The sequence below is a fragment of the Gavia stellata genome, chromosome 4 (genome assembly GCF_030936135.1).
Source record: "Gavia stellata isolate bGavSte3 chromosome 4, bGavSte3.hap2, whole genome shotgun sequence".
Lineage (NCBI taxonomy): Eukaryota > Metazoa > Chordata > Aves > Gaviiformes > Gaviidae > Gavia > Gavia stellata.
The window spans coordinates 64,976,045-64,995,545 of record NC_082597.1 but is presented as its reverse complement, the minus strand read 5'-3'; the positions used below and the strand labels follow the sequence as shown (position 1 = coordinate 64,995,545).

Below are 19,501 nucleotides of genomic sequence, written 5' to 3'. Positions count from 1 at the left end.
TGGCTGAGCAGTTTTTGCTGTGGATGTGGATTTGCTGTGCCTGCAACCAGCTCTGCAGGGAGACAGGGTTCCTTCTGAGTCATCTCCTTGCTTCTGCACGCTCTTCCCTCCTCTGGCTTCCCAGGGCCTATGGGGAGGTGATATTTGCTGACAGCCAGTCTGCTCCATAATAATCCCATCAGAGATGCAGTCTTTGTGGGCTTTACTTGCATAAGTGATTCGTCTTGTGGTGACGGGGCCCTGTGCTTCCTTCTTTTAAGTCTGAATTTCACTTTCTGCATTTAGATGTGTGTTAGTTTGGACAAGCATTGCAGCCTGCGTGGAGAGGTTAGTAGCCTAATTTATAATGTGCTAGGCTTCAGGAGAGAGTTAGGGACCATACACAGGTCTTTGTATGGGTTCCCACCTTGAGGTTTCAAGGGAGAGGCGGGAGAAGCTGGCTGTGTTAGTGAAGGCAGCCCCACAGGTAGGGTGGCTTTGCCGCTCGCTGGGAGTGGGTCGATGTCTCCTCTCACTGTGCCTCTCTGTGAAAAGCAGGGATCTTTCTGTGCCTTTGTGAACCTGCATTTCGAAGAGGGACCAGAGTGAGCTTTAACTAACTGGGAACAAGGTTATGGCAGCCTTTTTTCCTAGCATCGAGGAGAGCTGCTAGAAGGACATGCAGAAATTTAAAGTGGCTGCAGCCCAAAGGAGATGGGGGTTTGTCAGAACTGACATGTGCTTTCCCGTGCACACATCAAGGGGAATTCCCACGAGAAAAAAAAGGGACATGTCAATCTGAGGTCACTCAGCCCTCGTAACCTGGTCTTTGAATGAAAACTATGGCCATACAGGTCTCTGAAGTTGCCTGTTAAGACTGTGACTAGCAATTCATTTGATACAGACCACCAAAGCTGTACTAGGAGGACATGCCAGGAGCTCAGTATTGGTTTTACTGCTGCATCTGGCCCAGAGGCTGTAGCGTTTCTTCCAGGCACAGAGCCTGTTGCTGCCATGCAGGCTCACTTCTCCTGCAACACAGCTGCTGCGTCTCCCTGTGCCTTACCTTGAGCGAGGGCCAAAAGCCTGGGGGTGCTGGCACTGCCTGCTTTTTGCTATGAAAAGCTGTCTCTGCAGCATCTGGCCAGGTGAGATCCTGTGACAGGACCGCTTTAGTACTGCTGTGATCTGACTGTATTAACCAGATATTCGGTACTTGGAGCCTTGGATAGGAATATTTTATTTTAAATCTGAAGAAATAATGCTTTTAGTCCCCATAACTACATTTTGATTAATAACCCAGCAATGAAACTCCTTCAGACCACATTTTTCAATCCCATCTGAAACATTTTTTTGGTTTTTTTTTTTTCCCCTCAGGGTTTATAGGCAGTATCCATTTTTCTAAGGAGGAATGTGATATTTAAAGGAGAAAAGTTGGACTTACTGTGTAAAGAAGGCCCAACTTGTTCATCCTGCATCTTCTAACCAAAAGCCACCACAGTTTCATTTCGTATTTTTTCTGGAGGACTATTCAAAGATCTGACAATAATTTTCTTAGCCCTCAGTTGGAGGGAAATTGTGTTCATTTTCTTTTGAAGGAGTGCTTTTTCTCCTAAAAGGGTCATATTCTCTCCTGGCCTAGGTCTTTTCGATTTTGATGAAATAATAAAGTAGAAAATGTGGCCTTTGGTTTTTGCACATATTTCACAAACGGTGTGCCCTCAGCAGGCCCAGATTGCTGGCCATAGCGCTTTAAATAGCTCTGGTGCCACCAGGTCTCTTGTCCCACAAGGGCTTTTTCACCAAAAGCCGAGAGCTCGGAGGGTGATGACATTTCACATATCTCAGAGCCAGCGCTGGCAGCCTCTGCTCCCCATCACTGGCTGCTCTCCCCGCTGCATCCCCTTCCTTGTGCTGGTGTGATGCTGGTGCGACCGCGCAGCAAAGGGGACCAGGAACGGCTCTGCACCACAAATAGCCTATGCAGTTAGCGGAGGAATTTTTATTTGGGATTTGTTTCCCCTGCCTGGATCGCTGGGGGACAGACTGACATTCGTGCCAGCACCACTGTGGGGATGAAGGAGAGGAGAGAAACGAGCTGTCACTTTAGCATCACTGACACGCAAAAAAAAATACATCAAAATGAAGCTTGGCACTGTCTATATGGTTAAAGCGAAGCATGTGGCCAAGTATTTGCAGAATCTGGCTTTTCTTATTACAGTAACAAAATATTGTGCAGGGTTAATTTTTTTTTTTCTTTACCAGTCACCTTCCATGAAAAACTCCATCTGGTACATACCACCTACTGCAGTTTATAGCTCTGCAAAGTAAACTTGTGCATGGGCTTTGTGAAACAAAATGCCCACTTGGTGTTGGAGCTGTCTGAAATGAAGCTCACAGCAAAGAAACACTAATGTTACAAAAAAAAGAGAAAATACCCAAAATGCAGTGTTGAGGAAACTGGATGATGAGTTTCTTAATGGTGTATTGAACACTCAGAGCTGCTCAACAGGAAAAAAGTTAGACAATTAAGGCTTTTATGACAATATCTTCCCTTTAATTGTGGCCTGCTTAATTGGGTAATCCAATTAATCAGAAAGTCCTAGGGAACTGAGTTAAACCTAATGACACTTAATGACATTGGTGGTAGCGTAATGAGGATGGTAATTACACAAAAGTTGGCTGCCTGTGGATGCCTTGGTTGTGCTTGTGTCCCCATCTTTCAATCTCAAGCTGATTTTGCCTGTTCCTCTGGAAACTGTTTCACATCCTTCTATAGAACGTATATCTATATATGTGTATATATATGCACACATCAGTACATACTGGATCAGTATCACTGACTCTTTCAGATTTGTGGCTTGAGCTTCCACCACAGCATTTTAGGGGTGCAGGAGATTGCCCCGTTCCTGGCCCTAAGGCTGCTCTCCTCAGCTCCCTGGGCTCACCCAGTAGGACGGGCTCGTCAGGACTCCCCCTTAGCATTCCTGCTCAAAGAGGCAGCTGGTCTACGCTGGGGTCGCAGGCTGGAGAGGACAGAAGGCAGGCAGGCAGCCGGCTCTGCCCTCGGGAGGAGGTGAGGGACGGGGAGGAGGGATGCCTTGTCTTAGGGAGCCCCCAGTCCCCCCGTGCTCCTCCGGGAGCTGGCGCTGGAGAGCACAGAAGTTGGGAGCCCCCACCAGGCTGCCCCTCGGGCAGCTCCAGCTGCTTTCCAGGCCCTTGCCGCTGCTCTCCAGCCCGGCGCGGGGATTGCCGGCAGCGTCCCATCCCGCACCCCCAAAAACGCGCCCCGAGCCGCGGCACGCCCCGCCTACTCAGCGGCACGCCCCGCCTCCCTGGAGACATGCCACCGCCCTCCCTGTCCGGCCACGCCCTCTCCGCGATGGGGGCGTGGTCCTACGCGTCCCCGCCCCCGTGGCGTCGCCGCCCCCCGCCGGCGGCCGGTGCGGCGGGGCGCGGCGCGGTTCGGCGCGGTTCGGCTCGGCTCGGCGCGGCGCCGTGCGGGCGGGGGGCCGCGGCCATGGTGGAGCGCGCAGACGAAGCGCCGCTGCTCTTCTGGGCCGAGGGCCCCGCCGTGTCGGCGCCGCTGCCCGCGGCCGAGGCGGGCAGCGGTGGCGGCGGCGGGCGGAGGCTCGGTGGCGGCTGGAGCGCTGCTCCGTGGGGCGGCGTGGGGCCGGCGGAGGCGGCGAGGCCGCCGCGGGTGGAGGCGGAGGAGGACCAGATCGTGGCCGTCTTCGTGGTCACCTTCGACCCCCGCACAGGTGAGGCGCGCCGGGGGCGGGCGGGACGCGGCGCGGGGGACCGGGCCGGGGCCTGCAGTGGCCGGGCCCGGCGCTCCCGGTGCCGCTGGCGTCAGACGGGTGCGGGCCGGGGCCGGGCTGCGGGTCCCGCGCGGCGCTGGCGGCTTGCATGCCTCCTCCCGCGGGGACCGCTGTCCCCGCCGCGGTTGAGGGCAGTGTCGCCGGACGCCGGTGGAGAGCGGCCAGCGGGAGCCGGGCTGCCCTCTGCCCCCATGGGAGACCGCTGCCTCCCGGCACGGCTGCCGGTCCCCCGTGCCCCGGCCGGCCTCCCGAGGAGCGCCGTGCGCCGGGGGCCGCGGGCATTTGCCGAAAACGGCGTATAAGGGGGATCGCACTTGATCTCCATCCCGCCGAGAACTTCTGACGGGAGGAAGGCGCCGCTCCTGGTGCCGCTCCCAGCAGAGACAGTGACCCGGACAGGGACGGGCGTAGCTCTACCCCGCAGCGGGACACGGGACAGAGATTCTGGGGACGGCGCTGGGGCACCCCCTGCGCCCCGCACCGCCTCCAGGCCTCGGGCCGAGCCTCTGCCCAGCGCTGTCTGGGGGGCACCAACCTGTTAGCAGCATCTCGAGAGCATCCTTCTGTCTCCGTGGCGCGGCGCAGACCTGCCCGCAGCTACCAGCGATGGATGGTGGTTACAGCAGGTGTAAATCTGGCAGGCACGCAGGGCATGGCCCCCAGCAGCAGCAGCTCGGCTGTGTGTTCCTTGGTGACCTGTGTGTGCAGAGGCTGGCCTCTGGTGGGATCTCTGGGACTTTTAGTGCTTTGAAGTGGAGTGCTGTGACCCAGGAGAGCAGAGGAGAGGGGCAAGGGAACGTATTTTCCACCTTTCCATCTCCCTTGGCACTGTCGGACTTTGGTGTTGTATCACTTCTTTTACTGATAGAGGTTGTCCATTTCAAGTCTGCAAATCGGCATTTCAGAAAACATCTTAACTTTGTTTTCTTAGTCTTGCTGCTCTAGCAGCATCCATGAAACAGGATGTTATGACACAGATAGAAAGTTAGGACCCGCCTCACATCTGTTAGCACAGGTACTGTGCTTAGGGGTCTGATGTCCCAAGACAGATTGTTGGGTCTTTTGGCTGCCTGGTGCCAGCCTGGGGTGCAAAGGCAAGAGTGGGGCATAGCTGAAAATCTTGGTACGATCAGAAAATTCAGAAAGAAGCTTGGGAGATGCAGGAGCCCATTTGCATCCAGATCTGGGAGCAAGCTCCTCTTTCGTCTGTAGCCAGACACTTTCTTAGCAAATCTATAGCAAAAATGCTAGAGACAGGAAGAGCCCTGTGAAGCATGGTGAGGTTCTTCAGTGGAAGGGGAAGGTAACTGACATGGTGCTCAGAAGAGGGCCCTGATAGTGAAGACTGAATCCTGGTTTTGAACTGAAAATCCCAAGGAAGTAGTGAAAAGAACGGAGTCCCAACCATAATGCGCTGTCAGAAATGCACACTGCCAAACAGTGTGGCCGCTATGTCCTGAAACACCAAGGGGCTTTCAAGAAGTTACCTGTTTCATACTGCACCAGAGAGAGGTGTCTTCAGCGTAGAGGTGCCTTCAGCATCGGGGTCAGAGGCTCTTGACTCATCAAAATCCAAAACAAGATTGGATGCCATCTTTGCAACAGGAGATGGAAAGGGGAGGTGTTTCTCATAAATATCCAAAACATGGAAGAGTCCGGATGACTGCAGCGACAACAGGTTGCCTTTCAATCTGAGAGTGTATGCCTTCTACGAAATGGTGAGATTTTCCTGGTTGGCAGAAAGCTGAGCTTTCTCAGGAGTTTGTCTGAACCAGCTGTTGCTTTGAATGAAGTCCAGGGAAAGTTGGGAAACAGCTCTTCTCACATCTGATGTGCCGTTAATGCTGGGTGTCATCAGCCTTGGAGGAGTCTGTCAAGTCCAGGAAGACTCAGCCTCCTGCTGCTATTCATTGTGGATATTGAATGTAAGGAGCATGATAGGTCTGTGAGGAACACATCAACAAATGTCAGCTTCACAGGTGGAGGGCAAAGTGCCATATGGAGGATGTGGACTTGGAAAAAAGATCTTGAAGCCACAGTGGTGTGAACTTGCTAGGGTCAGAAGAAGGATATGGGAATTCCTGGGTCAACCACATCAGATGACATGAAGGACTTCTGTAATGTTCATAAGGGTATCTGGTCCTTGTGTGTGACTTAAAGGAGATCATCCAGTCAGTGTCTGAGCTGGGAATCTGCTTGATCCTGCCCAGGAAAAGCACAGCAGACCTCCTTTGGTAGCTTGCTCAGGCATGTGAAAAGCAGAATTTCTGCTGCCCTCTCCTCCAGCATGGTGAACCTTGCGGCACTTGAGAAGGAGCTCTTTTCATCGCTATTATGAAGATGGCTCTTGCACTAATACAGAAAGTGAACTGTAAATTAAGTGCAGAATGGTGGCAGCCCGGGAGCCAACCGTGCCATCTTCATGTTGCTCCCTGCCCTTTGGCAGTCCTCTCCTTCAGAGAGTGACGAGTTGGGAATGCTCGGACACTTCAAAAAGCATGAGTAGCAGGTCTGTGCAAACACTGCTCCTTAAAAAGCATGGTCACAAGGGGCTTTAATGAGGCTGCTGATTCTCCTAGTGTGGGTGTTCCCTTGGGCAAGGTCGCAACAGAAGACCCAACACTATTTTGGGCAGCAATGGGGATACATCTGGTAGGTATGACTGACTTGGCATTAGGTTCAAGCATGTGTGCTTCCTGAGACTCATACTTGTCTTGGGTAAAGCAAGTGAAAAAAAAATAGAACAATAAATTTTGCTTTGGGATGGAGATAAAGATGAAGCAAAGTCCTTGGCCACATCAACTCTGTCAGATCAGAATAGTTGAAAAGAGGCTGAACCTTTTTAGCCCTTTTTCTGTGAGGGACATGATGACAGTCAACCTTGTGGAGGTCCCACATAGTCTGTTGGCTTAAAGGGTGATGTGAGTAATGGAGGGACATGAGGAGAGAAGAGAGGGAAGTAATCCGTTTTGCACCAGTGAACATGCAAATATTCTGTTTTTCTGTCCCGCATTTCTTCGATGCAGGAAATGGAGCCAGTGTGACGGCTAGGTCACACTTTGTGCTTCTTGTGTCCTGGCACAACATGGTAGTATTGCACAGCTGGGGACCCTAAAGATCTTGGGAAACGTCTAATGGTGAGGAAGGCCAGGTGACGGCCACCAAATGCTAGTGCCATCATCATTTCTGTAAGGATGTGAAAATCCAGGGGAGAGAAAATACAAGAGAAAGAGGAAGAACATCCTTAACTTTGCACACCAGAAACTGAGAGCGCTGGTTCTGACCTGGCGTGGAGCTGGGAGACAGCTCCCACGGGATCTCCAGATCTGCAGATTTGACTCTCAGCAACTCCTCTCGCCCGCTCTCTAACGCTGGGTGACTCTCACTTGGAAAGTTTCTTGTGCGCATGAGAGCTGCTTTCTGCTGGGGAAGGGCAATGCTTCCTGTTTTTCTACAACATTGCTCCCTCCTCCCTTCTCCGGTTTCTCGGACAGGCTGGTAGTCGCTATCGCATCTGGGTGAAGTCTCTCCTTTGTTTGCTCTACTGTTTCGCCAGACCAACTTCCGAATTTTTTTTTATCTCCGCATTTGTTCTCCGACTGCCACGTCGCCAGTACATTCCCAGGGCAAAGTGGCGTGAGGAACGGCCAGGAGCGCAGGTGTGGGTTGCTTGTGTCAGCCCTCAGCGACAGATCCCAGAAAAAAAATAGCTGTGTGATAATGTGAGTTGGTTTTGTGGTTACGCATAGGGTAAGGATCTGATTCAAGGCGTCTTGTCTTTACTTATGCTGCAGAACAGACATCGTTTGGGCCATGTCCACTTCAACACCTCTGTAGTGTGTATTATACCTAATGTACTGTTTGTGACTAAACTGAACAAAGTCAGTTTCCTTTGCTTGATGGCGCTCTTGCATATCGATCTATTAATCTGTAGGTAATGACCAATAAGCGATTCTTTGCGATGAAAGACTTAAAAGCGGATCTGGCTTTAACCACAATTTTGTGGTTAAGAGGCAACAGTCTTAAGAGTTGACTTCCTTGCTCTTTCAAGGAAGGGTCTTGTGCCTTTAAAAAGAAAGCCAAACACACACACAAAACCCCCCAGACAACAAAAGCCAACATCTATATATACTATGGAAAACCTACAGGGGACCGTGCAGGCTGACATGATGTCACTGGCTTTCTCTGCCAGCCTTTCACACGCCTCAGAGGTGAAGACACTTTACAGCAGAGCTCTGTGGTGTCGTGTGTTATTGCACAGAGCTGTGCTTGCGATCACGAGGCTGCCGCGGGTCCCCAGCCAGCCCAGCTCTGCGGGAGAGGTCTACTCGTGGACTAGAAGCGGTTAGTTGGATGCAAAACCTCTCCTGTTGCCACGCTTAATGCTGTTGGTTTTTTTTAAGCCCTTGCCAGGCAGGGTTGGGGGAGGTCTGCTGAATCTATGTGAGAAGAAAAATAGCCTATTTAAATGTCAGTAGCTAAGCCCAATTCCTATGTGAGAATGCATGCATATACTTGTGCAGTATGAGTAATAACACGACAGGCTTCAGAAATGAGGCCTCGTATTTGAATATCTCAATTTCTAAAAGTCTCGGCTGAGTGTAAGGCCCTTCCAAATGTACACTGTGCAAACACAGCTGGGATGCTTACCCCAAAGGGTGGGGGAAGGACTGTACCAGTAGAAAGCATCATCACTGTGCATCTGCCATTGCATTATACTGAAGAATGTTTGTTTGCTTTGTTTTTAAAATGAAGTCGCGTTACTTCAAATGCTGTTGCTATGGGCAGGCTGACAGAACAGGAACTCAGTGTGGAGCACATCTCGGTGCAATGGCAGTGCCCAGATGAATGGGTTAGGTTCTGACGTGCTGGCATGGGAAAGCATGAGAAGTGCCCCTTTTTTTGTCCGCGGTTAACCTGCCAGCGGCAGGGCAGGACTTCATCGGCTTTAGGGACATTTTGTGACTTCTCTGATATCATCTGTTCCAGGATCAGGCTCCTCAGGTGGCCTTTTCCACTGAACAACTGCATGCTTTCTGGCTGGGTTGGCAGGTGACAGATGTTTGCTAATCTTGATCTAGCTTGTAATTATGTGCTTTTTTGTTTGGTTATTCTAGCATGCACAAACATGTTGCAGTACTTGGATCACCTCAGCCTCCACATAAAGCTTCAGCTAACTCCTCCTATCCTAAACTAAACATGAGAGCTTCCAGGGAGAGGTAGTGATGATTGGGATGCTGGCTTATGGGGTTCCTCTTTGACCAGTCCTGCCAAGCATAGCCAAAGGAGGGTATTGATGGTGGTATGAGCTATCACAGACACTCGTCCTAAAGAGCAGCAGTCTATACTTTGGGTTCTTTCTATACCGGACGCTCATGTTGACAGCGTGAATGGAACAGCGTTAACACCGTTACTTATCCACTGTCAGGTAAAACTGTAGCTGCTCTGTGATTAAGCATATAAAGGATAAACCCATAAAATAGCATTAGCTTCAGACACAGCTCCAAAAGTTCTGCAATATGTGGGTGTTGTGCTGCAACAAGTAATGTTTGCAAGAGATGTGTGGAGTACACTATGTCAGCTACTGTCTGTGACAGTTTAGGAGTTCAGGAGTTGCGTTAGTGCACTGTTACTGGCATCCCAGTGATGTAAAAGCAACAACTTGCTGTTGCTGGTGTTTGTCCTTTAGAAATGAGTACTGTGTTCAAGTTTACCCAAATAAATTTGCTTCTCTGCAGGCAACATGGTGGAGTGGTGTTTACCCCAAGATATTGATTTGGAAGGCGTGGAATTCAAATCCATGGCAAGCGGGTCCCACAAAATCCAGTCAGATTTCATGTGAGTATGTCTGAGCTATATTACTACTTCCTTCTTTTAGCTGTACGTCTACACCACCATCCCTTAATTCAGAACGTGCAAGAAAAATTAAGTTAAGTTCCTGCATAAACGTGCTGCTAAACTGTATCTAGCTGAGCCAAAGATACCCTTCAGATACTCTCAACATCATATCAAGTACCAGCTAGCTGCGTGGGATCTGCTGTATGACAGCTTTGGCTGTGGAGGCCAACTGGTGAATGGGGCATGCCAGCTTCTCAGTGGTGTGCAAATTTTAATGCGTATGGGCAAATCATACTGCACTGCCACTATTGGGACTGTCAGCAGGGGTCTAAGGTGAAGGGGAAAGAATGGCAGAACTGAAATGGGAAAGATTTTGCAGGAACTGGACTTAGAAAAAGGTTCTTAATTCTGCCGCTGCTTTTGGGTCCTTTAAATGTTGTGATAAACAGTCCTTGCTCACTTTCTTCTTTGCTAGCTCCTTCCTTCAGTGGAGAGACATAAGCTAGGAATTTTCTCAATTCCCATCCTTTTACTAACCCAGTGTTGCAATGCAGCAATGTTTTGCAATGAATTGCAGTGTCACAATTCCTTTTGGTCAGGAATAACAGTTACTTTCTCAAAGGCATGTGAATTTACCCTGGCACTCAACTAGATATGCTTCAACGTGTTGGCACCCAAAATATGACTAGGTAGCTAGACTATACTCACACCTTCATGCATTGCAGGCTTTTCCTTGGAAGAAGCGCACTGCGTTGACTGGGTCCTGCATCTTCTGTTGGTCTTCCTTCCAAGTTCCTTCCTTACTTGTTTTCCTTACCAGCCTGTGATGTGGCTGGTAGGGGGCTTAGTGGGAACTTCTGGGAACTCCTGCCTTAAATGTCCTGTCTTGTTCCTGAGAAGGCTAGGACACCTGAGGCCTGCCCTCAGCCCTTCAGATAGCAGGGTAGGATTTCAGGGGGGGTCCTTAAAGATGGAACTGCATTCCCAAATCAGAATTTTAGTGGTCAGTTACGTTTCTTTCTTGCCCTTCCCCATTTTTAACACTAATCCTTCTGTCAAACGTTTGTCCCCAGTTATTTCCGGAAGGGGCTCTGTTTTGGCCTGGCCTGCTTTGCCAACATGCCTGTGGAGAGTGAGTTAGAGCGTGGTGCCCGCATGAAGTCTGTGGGGATTCTCTCCCCTTCGTACACCCTGCTGTATAGGTACATGCACTTCCTGGAGAACCAGGTCAGGTAAGTTCCCTTGGGAATGGGACTGGCCACTCCCCTCTTGGGAGAGGTAACATTGCCTTGATGGAGAGAGGTTTTAGGCATGAGTGAGGATTTGGCTACAACACTGAGCTATGATTTCCTTGAATGACTAGTTTTCCAGGAAGAGTTACAGGTTCACAACGGGAAGGAAACAAGGAACTGATTAGCACCAGTCTGTTCATTGCTAACAGGCTAGTCAGATGCTATCCAAACCCTATTTATTTTGTGAGGACATAAGTGTCAAGGGGAGAGTTGAGAGGACAAGAAGTTCCCCTTTTCTCCTTCTGAAAACCATTCTACTAAGGGCTCACAAAAGGCTTCTAAGCCTACAGTGGTGATTCTGGCTAGGTGTGTGCTTCATCTGTGTTGAGCGGACCTGGCAGGGAAAATGGTGATGGTAGAAGGGAAGGCTGTTCCTACCTGAGCATATTTAAAACAGTATCAGTCCTATGCATACATTAGCTTGCTGTCTGCTTCAGTCCTGCCCATGTTCTCTGGCTGCACTGAAAGCTGGTGTTACTCCTGACTCTTTAGCTGCCCTCCTGGATAAGTCTGTGCAACTGAGGCAGCCAGGGCTCCTTTGCTAGCTGGGAAAGCAGATGTTGACTGGGGCAAGGCACTAAATAAATCTGCAGACACTAAAGATCTCCCCCTTTTTCCTTTCTTTTCCAGACACCAGCTGGAGATGCCAGGGCACTACTCCCACCTAGAGGCATTCTATGATGACAAGAAAGGAGTTCTCCCTGACAGCAAGGGCACCCCCACCTCTCAGCAACCTGTCCACTGGCTGCCGTCCATCCACAGATACATGTACCCAGAGATGAAGGTGAGGCAGGTGCTCTGAGGCTTGCAGGAATGTGCAGTGTGCTGCTGCTCCTTGCTGGTGTCTCATACTTCTTTATGTGAACAGTCACTCCAGCGCTTTGTAGGCTGCTTTAGATAAGATTTTGTTACTTGGGCTGTTACAAGCTGCAGTTCTCTGCCACTCCTGTGTGCTGGTCTTGCTCCCACATTTAGACTTAGCATCTGTGCATGTGTCCCTGTTTCACCTCTGAGCTGTTTTCTTCCCTTTCCCTCCACCTGCAGATCACACACCCTGCTGGCTGTATGTCTCAGTTCATCAAATTCTTCGGTGAGCAGATCCTTGTCCTCTGGAAGTTTGCCCTGCTGCGCAAGCGCATCTTGATATTTTCACCGCCCCCAGTTGGAGTTGTCTGCTATAGAGGTATGTTTCCAGGGACACCGCAGAGCTCTGATCTAGTAGGCTGAAGCACTGCAGAAGGGCCCATGGGTACCGAGGGGATAGGCATCATGCAGGTCTTAAAAATGCATTGCAACCATTCCTTGTGAAGATACCATTCAGCCTGCATTTACCCATTTGCTACAAAATGCTTTTCATCAGGCCTTTTGAGTAAGGACATACCTGGCACTGTCAAATACAGTTCCTCTCAACACAGGAAAACAAGAGTGCTGAATGAATTTGTGGAATCTAGAACATGGGATTCCTATGGGAGAACTGATTATTTCCTATCCAAAACAGGATGCCCCCACTTGAGAAGTTTTGGTGTTCAGGGGCATTTCAAAGCTCTTACCATTGTTTTCATAGAAGCATGCAGGAGAACTGGGTAATTGCCCTTGGAGGGAATACTGAAAGCATCTCAGGATGTACTTCTCTTGTCCGCAGTGTATTGCTGCTGTTGCCTTGCCAATGTTTCTCTACCTGGTCTTGGAGGAACTGTCCCAGAGTCCAAACCATTCTTCTATGTGAATGTGGCAGACATAGAAATGCTGGAGACAGAAGTATCATATGTGGCCTGTAAGTATGATGGATTAGGCGTGATGTTTTTAACTTCAGGCTGCCAAATGTCTTGAGACACCAGGCTGTAGGATACAACTGATGAGAAATAGGATGTGCATGGAATGACTAACTATGAAAGCAGGAGAGAACAGTTGGTCTTCTGGGAAAGCAACATGCTGCTCTGAAAATCTTCTTTGATTTTGGCAGGTACAACAGAAAAGATCTTTGAGGAGAAACGGGATCTCTATGATGTGTATGTGGACAACCAGAATGTGAAGACACATCATGAGCATCTGCAACCACTCCTGAAAATTAACAATGCTGACAAGGAGAAGTACCGACGGCTCAATGACCAGAGGTAATAATAGACATCTGGGTGGTCCTGGTCCTGATGGGAGAGCAGTGTGATGTGGGATAAAGAGGACACTGCTCCTTTGTACTTTCCTTCTTGTATTTTCAAAGTTTCCCACTGCTTCAGCTCATCTCTTTTGAGATTCTGGTTGCACTGTAGCTGACTGGTATGAGAGCCCCTGGGCAATCTGCACACATACAATCACTCCACCAGTGAGCTGATGGAGCAGGTAGAAGGCAGGAAGAGAAGCAGAGGATGTGACTCACCGTTGGTTCATTACTGATCAGTAGCAGAACTGAAAATAGCCTGCTTTCTAGTCCAGTGCCTTATAAAGACTACCCTGTTGCCTCAGATATTGGGGCAACAGTGTTAATCTGATTTGTCTCCAAGAAATGGATGTGAAGTTTTTAGTTGTAATCCTTGTCCTCTCATAATGCTTTGAGGTTCACTGTAGGTATGTGCATTTAATCTGTCTCCCTTCTCTCAGGCAGATGTTAATGTATTCTCAAGAAGTCGGTGAGGATTGTAGCTCCTGTGAAGAGGACCTGTTCATCTTGTGAGTGGCTACCTCTAATACTTAGTTGGTCACTGTTAGGTTTAGGAAGCCTCTTTTGCTGATTTCATGTTGCACTGGTTTGGCATATTATGAAACATCATGGTTAAAATAATTCCATAGTCAGCTGTCTTCCTCTAGGGACCCAAGAACCAAACTGGCCCTTCCTCTTCAGATCGTCTTCCTTTCCATTTGAGAAGCCAAATGCAGCCATATTAGTCTCCACTGGGGTCTCTTAAGTGCTGGGAGGGAGAAGGGAATTTTAAAAACACAATTAGAAATGCAAGAATCCCCTCCTATTTTTCAAAACATCATCACTATAGGACTTTTCATGCCAGAACACTTGGCTCAGGAAAGGACAATGTCCGTGGGAAGCAGGCACTGCACCATGCTGGGGGAGGTATGGTGTGGAGGTAAGACCTGCATGTGAAGGATTGGCCCATTGATGTGGCTGGCTTTGTACTCGGCAAACAGAGGAACCAGAACTGAGATGCAGAATTAGATGAAAACCACACCTCTACCACCTCTGAAGCCCTTCATTGCCTGTTGCTACTGTTCACAGTCTGCAGTAGGTGAGAAGTAATGGGATGAAACTGTGTAAAGGGCTGTCGGGGCACAGCTCTGATCATTGAGCTGCACAGATGTAGTCAGAGCTCTTTTTGAACAGCCTTGCATGTTCCTAGGAAAGCAGTAGGTAAGAAGTAGCCCCCACTGCTGTGTTTTGTGCCAATAGTGGAGAATTTATTTACCGGGGCTTACTAGATGGATGACAACACTGTTTCTTCCTTTGCATTATGGGAGCTATAGGTCTGATGTACCCACTTGATTACCACAAAGTACGCATTAGCTGGTAACGTGGCTTGCTTCTGAAGAGTGAAATGCCTACCATAAATCAGCCAGACAGAAGCACCGCTGTAAATTAAAAGTTACTGCTTTATCTTTGTTTATTCTGGGTCATCTGTAGGGTAGATGGAAAACTGCCAGTGTCACCTAAGAAGGTGGGATCTATGATTAAAGGGGATTAAATGCAGTTCTGGGGCTCTGCTGCCTGTTTGGTAAATATGCTATCTTTTTGGGGGTCCAATGCCATGATCTCAGCTGACTTTATCCTATAGGTTTTTCATGGAGCAGAACAACCGCATATTTCAAACGCTGATGGAGGTGTCGGCCAGCCAGGACAAGACACTGACAGCTGACCATGCACGAGGCATGGGCCTAGATCCCCAAGGGGATCGAAGTTTCCTTATGGACCTGCTGGAAGTGTATGGCATTGATGTTATGCTAGTCATTGACAACCCCTGCTGCACTTAAACCAAGGGCAAGAGAGATGGGGAGCAAAGATCACTTTTTAAAGACTACCAGACATTGCTTAGGAGGATCACTGGAACTCACCACAGCCACTGGATGGATCTCATTTTATTTAATAACATTATATGGAGAGTATTTATAATTTTAAAACAAAATGTGATTTTATTTTCTCCCCCTCAACTTCCCGGTGAGTACCTGCTCCAGTTCTTGTTTGGTTTTGTCTCCCTTTCTCTTTCATGTGTTTTTTTTTTTTTGTTTAGCTAGGACCAGTGGCACCTTTGCACCAATCCTCACTGTTGCCAGCGATAGCTAGGTTTTGGCCTAGCCTGGATACCTGAGGGCTGAAGACTTCAGGAAAGCACTTTGTCTGATGGGGACCAATGTGAAATGCTGTAGCTGAGCTCTCAAGACTTGACTGGAAAACCCTATCATCCCCTCTTCCCCTTGGGGACTGAGAAGAGCTTCAGCACAGGCTGTTAGTGGCCTAGTCTCATAAAACATCTCCTGTCCTACCATGTTTATTGGTGGGGACAGTTAAACCAATGATAAAAAAGAGGACTCCTTTAAACACCCTTCACCCAACTTCTAGCAGCTGACTTGGAATAAAGCCACCCTTCCTCATCAGTGGCAGAAGGAAGTTTGGGATAAGTGGGTGCTACAGGATCTTCTGACTTTGCTTACCGGAGCGGCACGGTTTCACTTCCAGCATTTGAGGTGGTATAAACTGGCAAAGACTATACCTGCCTATCTCATGGCTGGAGAAAAGCACCATCTCTACTTAGTCCCTCCTTCCACTTCCTCTGGTTTTCAGTTGCATCACACCTGCCGCTTGGGTTCAAAACCTTCAAACCAGCAAGACAGTCTCCCATTTAACAGGGACCAATATCACTGAGCTACCTTGCTGTCACTATGTTCTCCAGCCTCAGCTCAGATGGTGCTGGGCAGGTTTGGGTTGAATAAGTATGCTCTAACTAATGTCACTAGCCCTTCCTTTGTAGCAGATGGTATTTGTCAGTCCTTTGCTTTAACATTGTCTGCTTATCCTCCTTTTGTGGAGTAGCCTTCAGCACTGCCTGCTGCTGTCCTTGGCTTTACGTGAGACAGAGAGCACTATGAGACCTTTCAGCTGGAACAGCTTTGCAGTTTGCAGGAGGTTCCCTTGGAGTTTGGTGTTCTTAAGTGGCGCAGCTGCTAGAAGCAATGTCTAACAGCAAGCCTTTTTTTTCCTGGGCAGAGAAGCTCTAGGAGCAGATGAACAGTGTTTCTCATTCTTGTGCTGTGGGAAGAACAGGATTCAGTTCATGCAGGGCCAGTGGTTCCCTCCAGGAAGGCTATCCCTGTAAAGGGTAATCCCTTTGCCTTGTGCAATCCAAGAATGTACTGTGGGTTCTAGGCATGACATAGTGCTTTGCCCAGCTCCTTCAGCCAGTAGTAGCATCAGCTGTAAGTGAACTGTTCTTCCTGACCTGTGGCTATAGTTACTTAGTTGGCTGCTTCTACCATAATAGACTTCAGCACGTTGGAGCCTTTCTGCAGTTTGTAGAAATGCACACTATAGCTGATGTATCCATGTATCCTAGCATTTTATAGGATGAGACAGAGCCTGAACCACCAAAGTCTCACCTGCTAATTCTTTTAAAAACAGGTGAAGCAAGTGTTCTCCAAGTACACCCTCTGTGGATTGTCTCCCTCTGGAAGGAAGGAGGCTGGCATGTCCTGTTTTTCCTTGAAGGCTATCTGCAGCAAAGGGGTAGTTTTGCTTGCTATGGATTCAGAGGTTTTAGTGAGGTGTGGGATCAGGGGCCTCACAAGGCTTATTGTACAGTTAATTGTTAGGAGCTTCAGCGTGTTATGTTCCTGTGATCTGCCTGTCTCTGAGCAGTTGCTCCCTTGCCTGCTTTTTCAGGGCTTTGGATGTTTTTGTACAGGAGAAAATATGCTGCTGCTTATATTGCCAGTTGCTCACAACTGTAACGTAATCATCCTTAGAAGGTTGGGGAAAAAAATGGAGAAAGAGGAAAAAACAGAGCCAAGTACCATTTAATGGAAAGACCAGTCTCTTTTCCTTCAGAAAAGGCTTTGTTTTTAAATTGACACCTCTAGTATAAAAAAGTGACCCACAATCTCTATGCTTTTTTCTAACTTCCACTTCAGTTTCAACATGCTGTCTGCAGTGAAGATCCCTGAGGAAGTATAGTTGGCACTGTATGGCTGTCACTTACTTACCTAACTTCCTTCAGATATAAAAAAAGGAACTGAAACTAGTCTCTAGCAATTCTTTCTCTCACTTTCTTGAAGGTTTGCTACATAGTTCAGCTGTGGTCAGCTGTTAATGACTTTCTATTCTCTCTGATGTCAGTAGTTCTTCTGTTGAACTAAATAGGAACAAACCTCAATTTGTCATTGAAATTTTACAGCCTTTGGAGTCAGAGGCTTTATAACACTCTGCATTAGCGTGCTATGTTCACAAGCTGTCAGCACATCAGGTCTACTAGACAGCACTGCTACAGCCCACTGAGCAGAACCTCCTGAAGTTACTATTTGATGTTTATTAAACCTTTATTTTCCAGAAACTAGGTCTTCAGTTGCTAGCAGTAGTGTGGGCGCAGAAGCATCAAGGCAAGCATATTACTGTAAAAGTAGCATCCATGCTACAGCCCAGCTGGATGGCTACAGCCTATATTGCTCTTCCTTGCAATTTCGCTTCTCTACAGCCTCTCTTGGCAGGTGACTGCTACAAAAGACAGAAAACAGAACAAAAAGACTTCTCTGTCCTAACCCTTTCTTGTTTGATTCACTGCAAAAGAATTTTCCACCTGCACTCCTTTTCTGATAGACATTGCTCTTGTTGTTGTTTGTGGAAAATCCTTGATAAATGGATACATAATACAAACAAATGGCTACAGCTTGGGCCATAAGGGCTTGTTCAGCAGGCTGTTTTTCTTTGGAACTAACTTCACTGAATCTTATCTATCTTTCTGGGAAATGACATAATTCAAGGTAAAACAGTTAAGTACCTACATTTAAAATCCCCTCCTTGGCACTTCATAGTTGCTTTTTTGAATACTAGCAGCTGGAAGGGAGACAGTTACTTGGTGTATTTTGAATTAAAAGAGGGAGGAAAGTGTGGCATAAGGTAAGATATTGCTGATTACTGCAAAATCATCTTCTCCATTTGAAGTACTTTGCCTTTACAGTGGTGCCTTTAATTTCTTTGGTGTGATGTCTCTGGTCAGTTGCTTGTGATCAGAGCCCAGGTTGAATGGTGGTTACAGTAACCATGCATATATTCTGTGCCCTGGTAGACACAGTCTGGTATGTTCCTCTCTTAACACCCAAGTCATAGCACAGCCAGTGCAGGTTCTCTGTTGGTATTTGCTTGAGTTTAAACAGGAGAGCACGAGATTCATAGTTGCATCTTAACTCAAGTTGCACTAGAAATGTATAATCAAGTAATGAATTATTACAACTTGTACTATCTGGATTAGAGGGTAAAGCTTGGGAGAAAAATGAAAGCTAGGTTTTCAATCTGAATAAGGGATACCATGCCAGACATTTAAATCATGCAAAAATCTTCTCACTGCAAGGTTAGGCCAAGCTGCGTAGAGCCAAATACAACTAAGAACTATAATGCATACTAAGAGAAAGGCATTTTACTGAATCACATTTTGGATTTGTCTTAGACATATACTAATAACTTCTTTTCTAGCATGTGTGAAATAGTTACTCCAATCTATGTTAGAGCTAATAGTCATGTCTGTCACAGGAGATGACTTCACCTGTCCAGCATCCTTAAGGGCAGAAGAAAGTTCCATCACCTTTTCAAGAAAAAGTAGCTTACTGTACAGCTTATTCTGTAAAGCAGCGTTACTGTGATACTTCTTCCATTTTAAGAACTGCCAAAGTTAATGGGCAAAAAGCTAGGAGTAACCACGGCCCTCTTGGTGACAGGCTATGCAAGGGACAGGTATGCTTTGCTCTGGGAGTTGGAAAGGCAGTGGTTTCTGGAATAGCAGGGCAAGAGCACTCTGTTATAACACAAAAGTCTAGGTACAAAGCATGCATACTAACCCAAATTCTCCCATAGCTATTTTAAGTTAGTTGCTGTCTCCTTTCCCCACCCCCCCACCCCCTCCCAAAGCTAATGGTCTAGTGGTTATGGGAGAAGACAACATAAATGGCTGTTGCGAGGGACTGGAACAAACCGACTTAACAGAATTATATGTATGTCTGAAACAGATGGTACTAAATGCCTGTGAACCAGGATTTCAGGTCCTGGTTAATGCAACATGCCATTTGAATGGGAATGTTTAATTGTGGTTAAAATAAAACACGTGCCTTGGGCTGGTCCATCGTTAGGTTGTTATCCTTCCTTTTTATTTATGTTACAGTATTTTAAGCCTTTCTAGAATGGACTGTAAGTTGAAGCCAGGATAAGTGTTTTCGTGAGTGGGACCTAGGATTCTACTTCTTCTTCCTGTCTTGGAGTTCATACAAAAAAAGTTGTTTGTCTTGCTGTCAGACAGAAACATGAAAACTGAGTCCTTTCCTCAATACTCTAGATAGCGGCTTCAGCCCCTGCTTATTTCATGTAATGTTCTC

The 19,501-nt window shown here is 47.8% G+C and overlaps 1 protein-coding gene across 1 annotated transcript; it reads left to right on the top strand.

Moving 5' to 3' along the window:
- The first annotated feature begins 3,499 nt into the window (after positions 1-3,499).
- Positions 3,500-15,167, top strand: DENND11 (DENN domain containing 11). The gene is made up of 9 exons (XM_059816045.1): positions 3,500-3,740; positions 9,539-9,638; positions 10,712-10,870; positions 11,561-11,714; positions 11,975-12,113; positions 12,573-12,704; positions 12,894-13,044; positions 13,526-13,594; positions 14,707-15,167. The coding sequence occupies exons 1-9, from the start codon at positions 3,500-3,502 to the stop codon at positions 14,900-14,902; spliced, it is 1,341 nt and encodes a 446-aa protein (XP_059672028.1). The 3' UTR covers positions 14,903-15,167.
- The last annotated feature ends 4,334 nt before the right edge of the window (positions 15,168-19,501 follow it).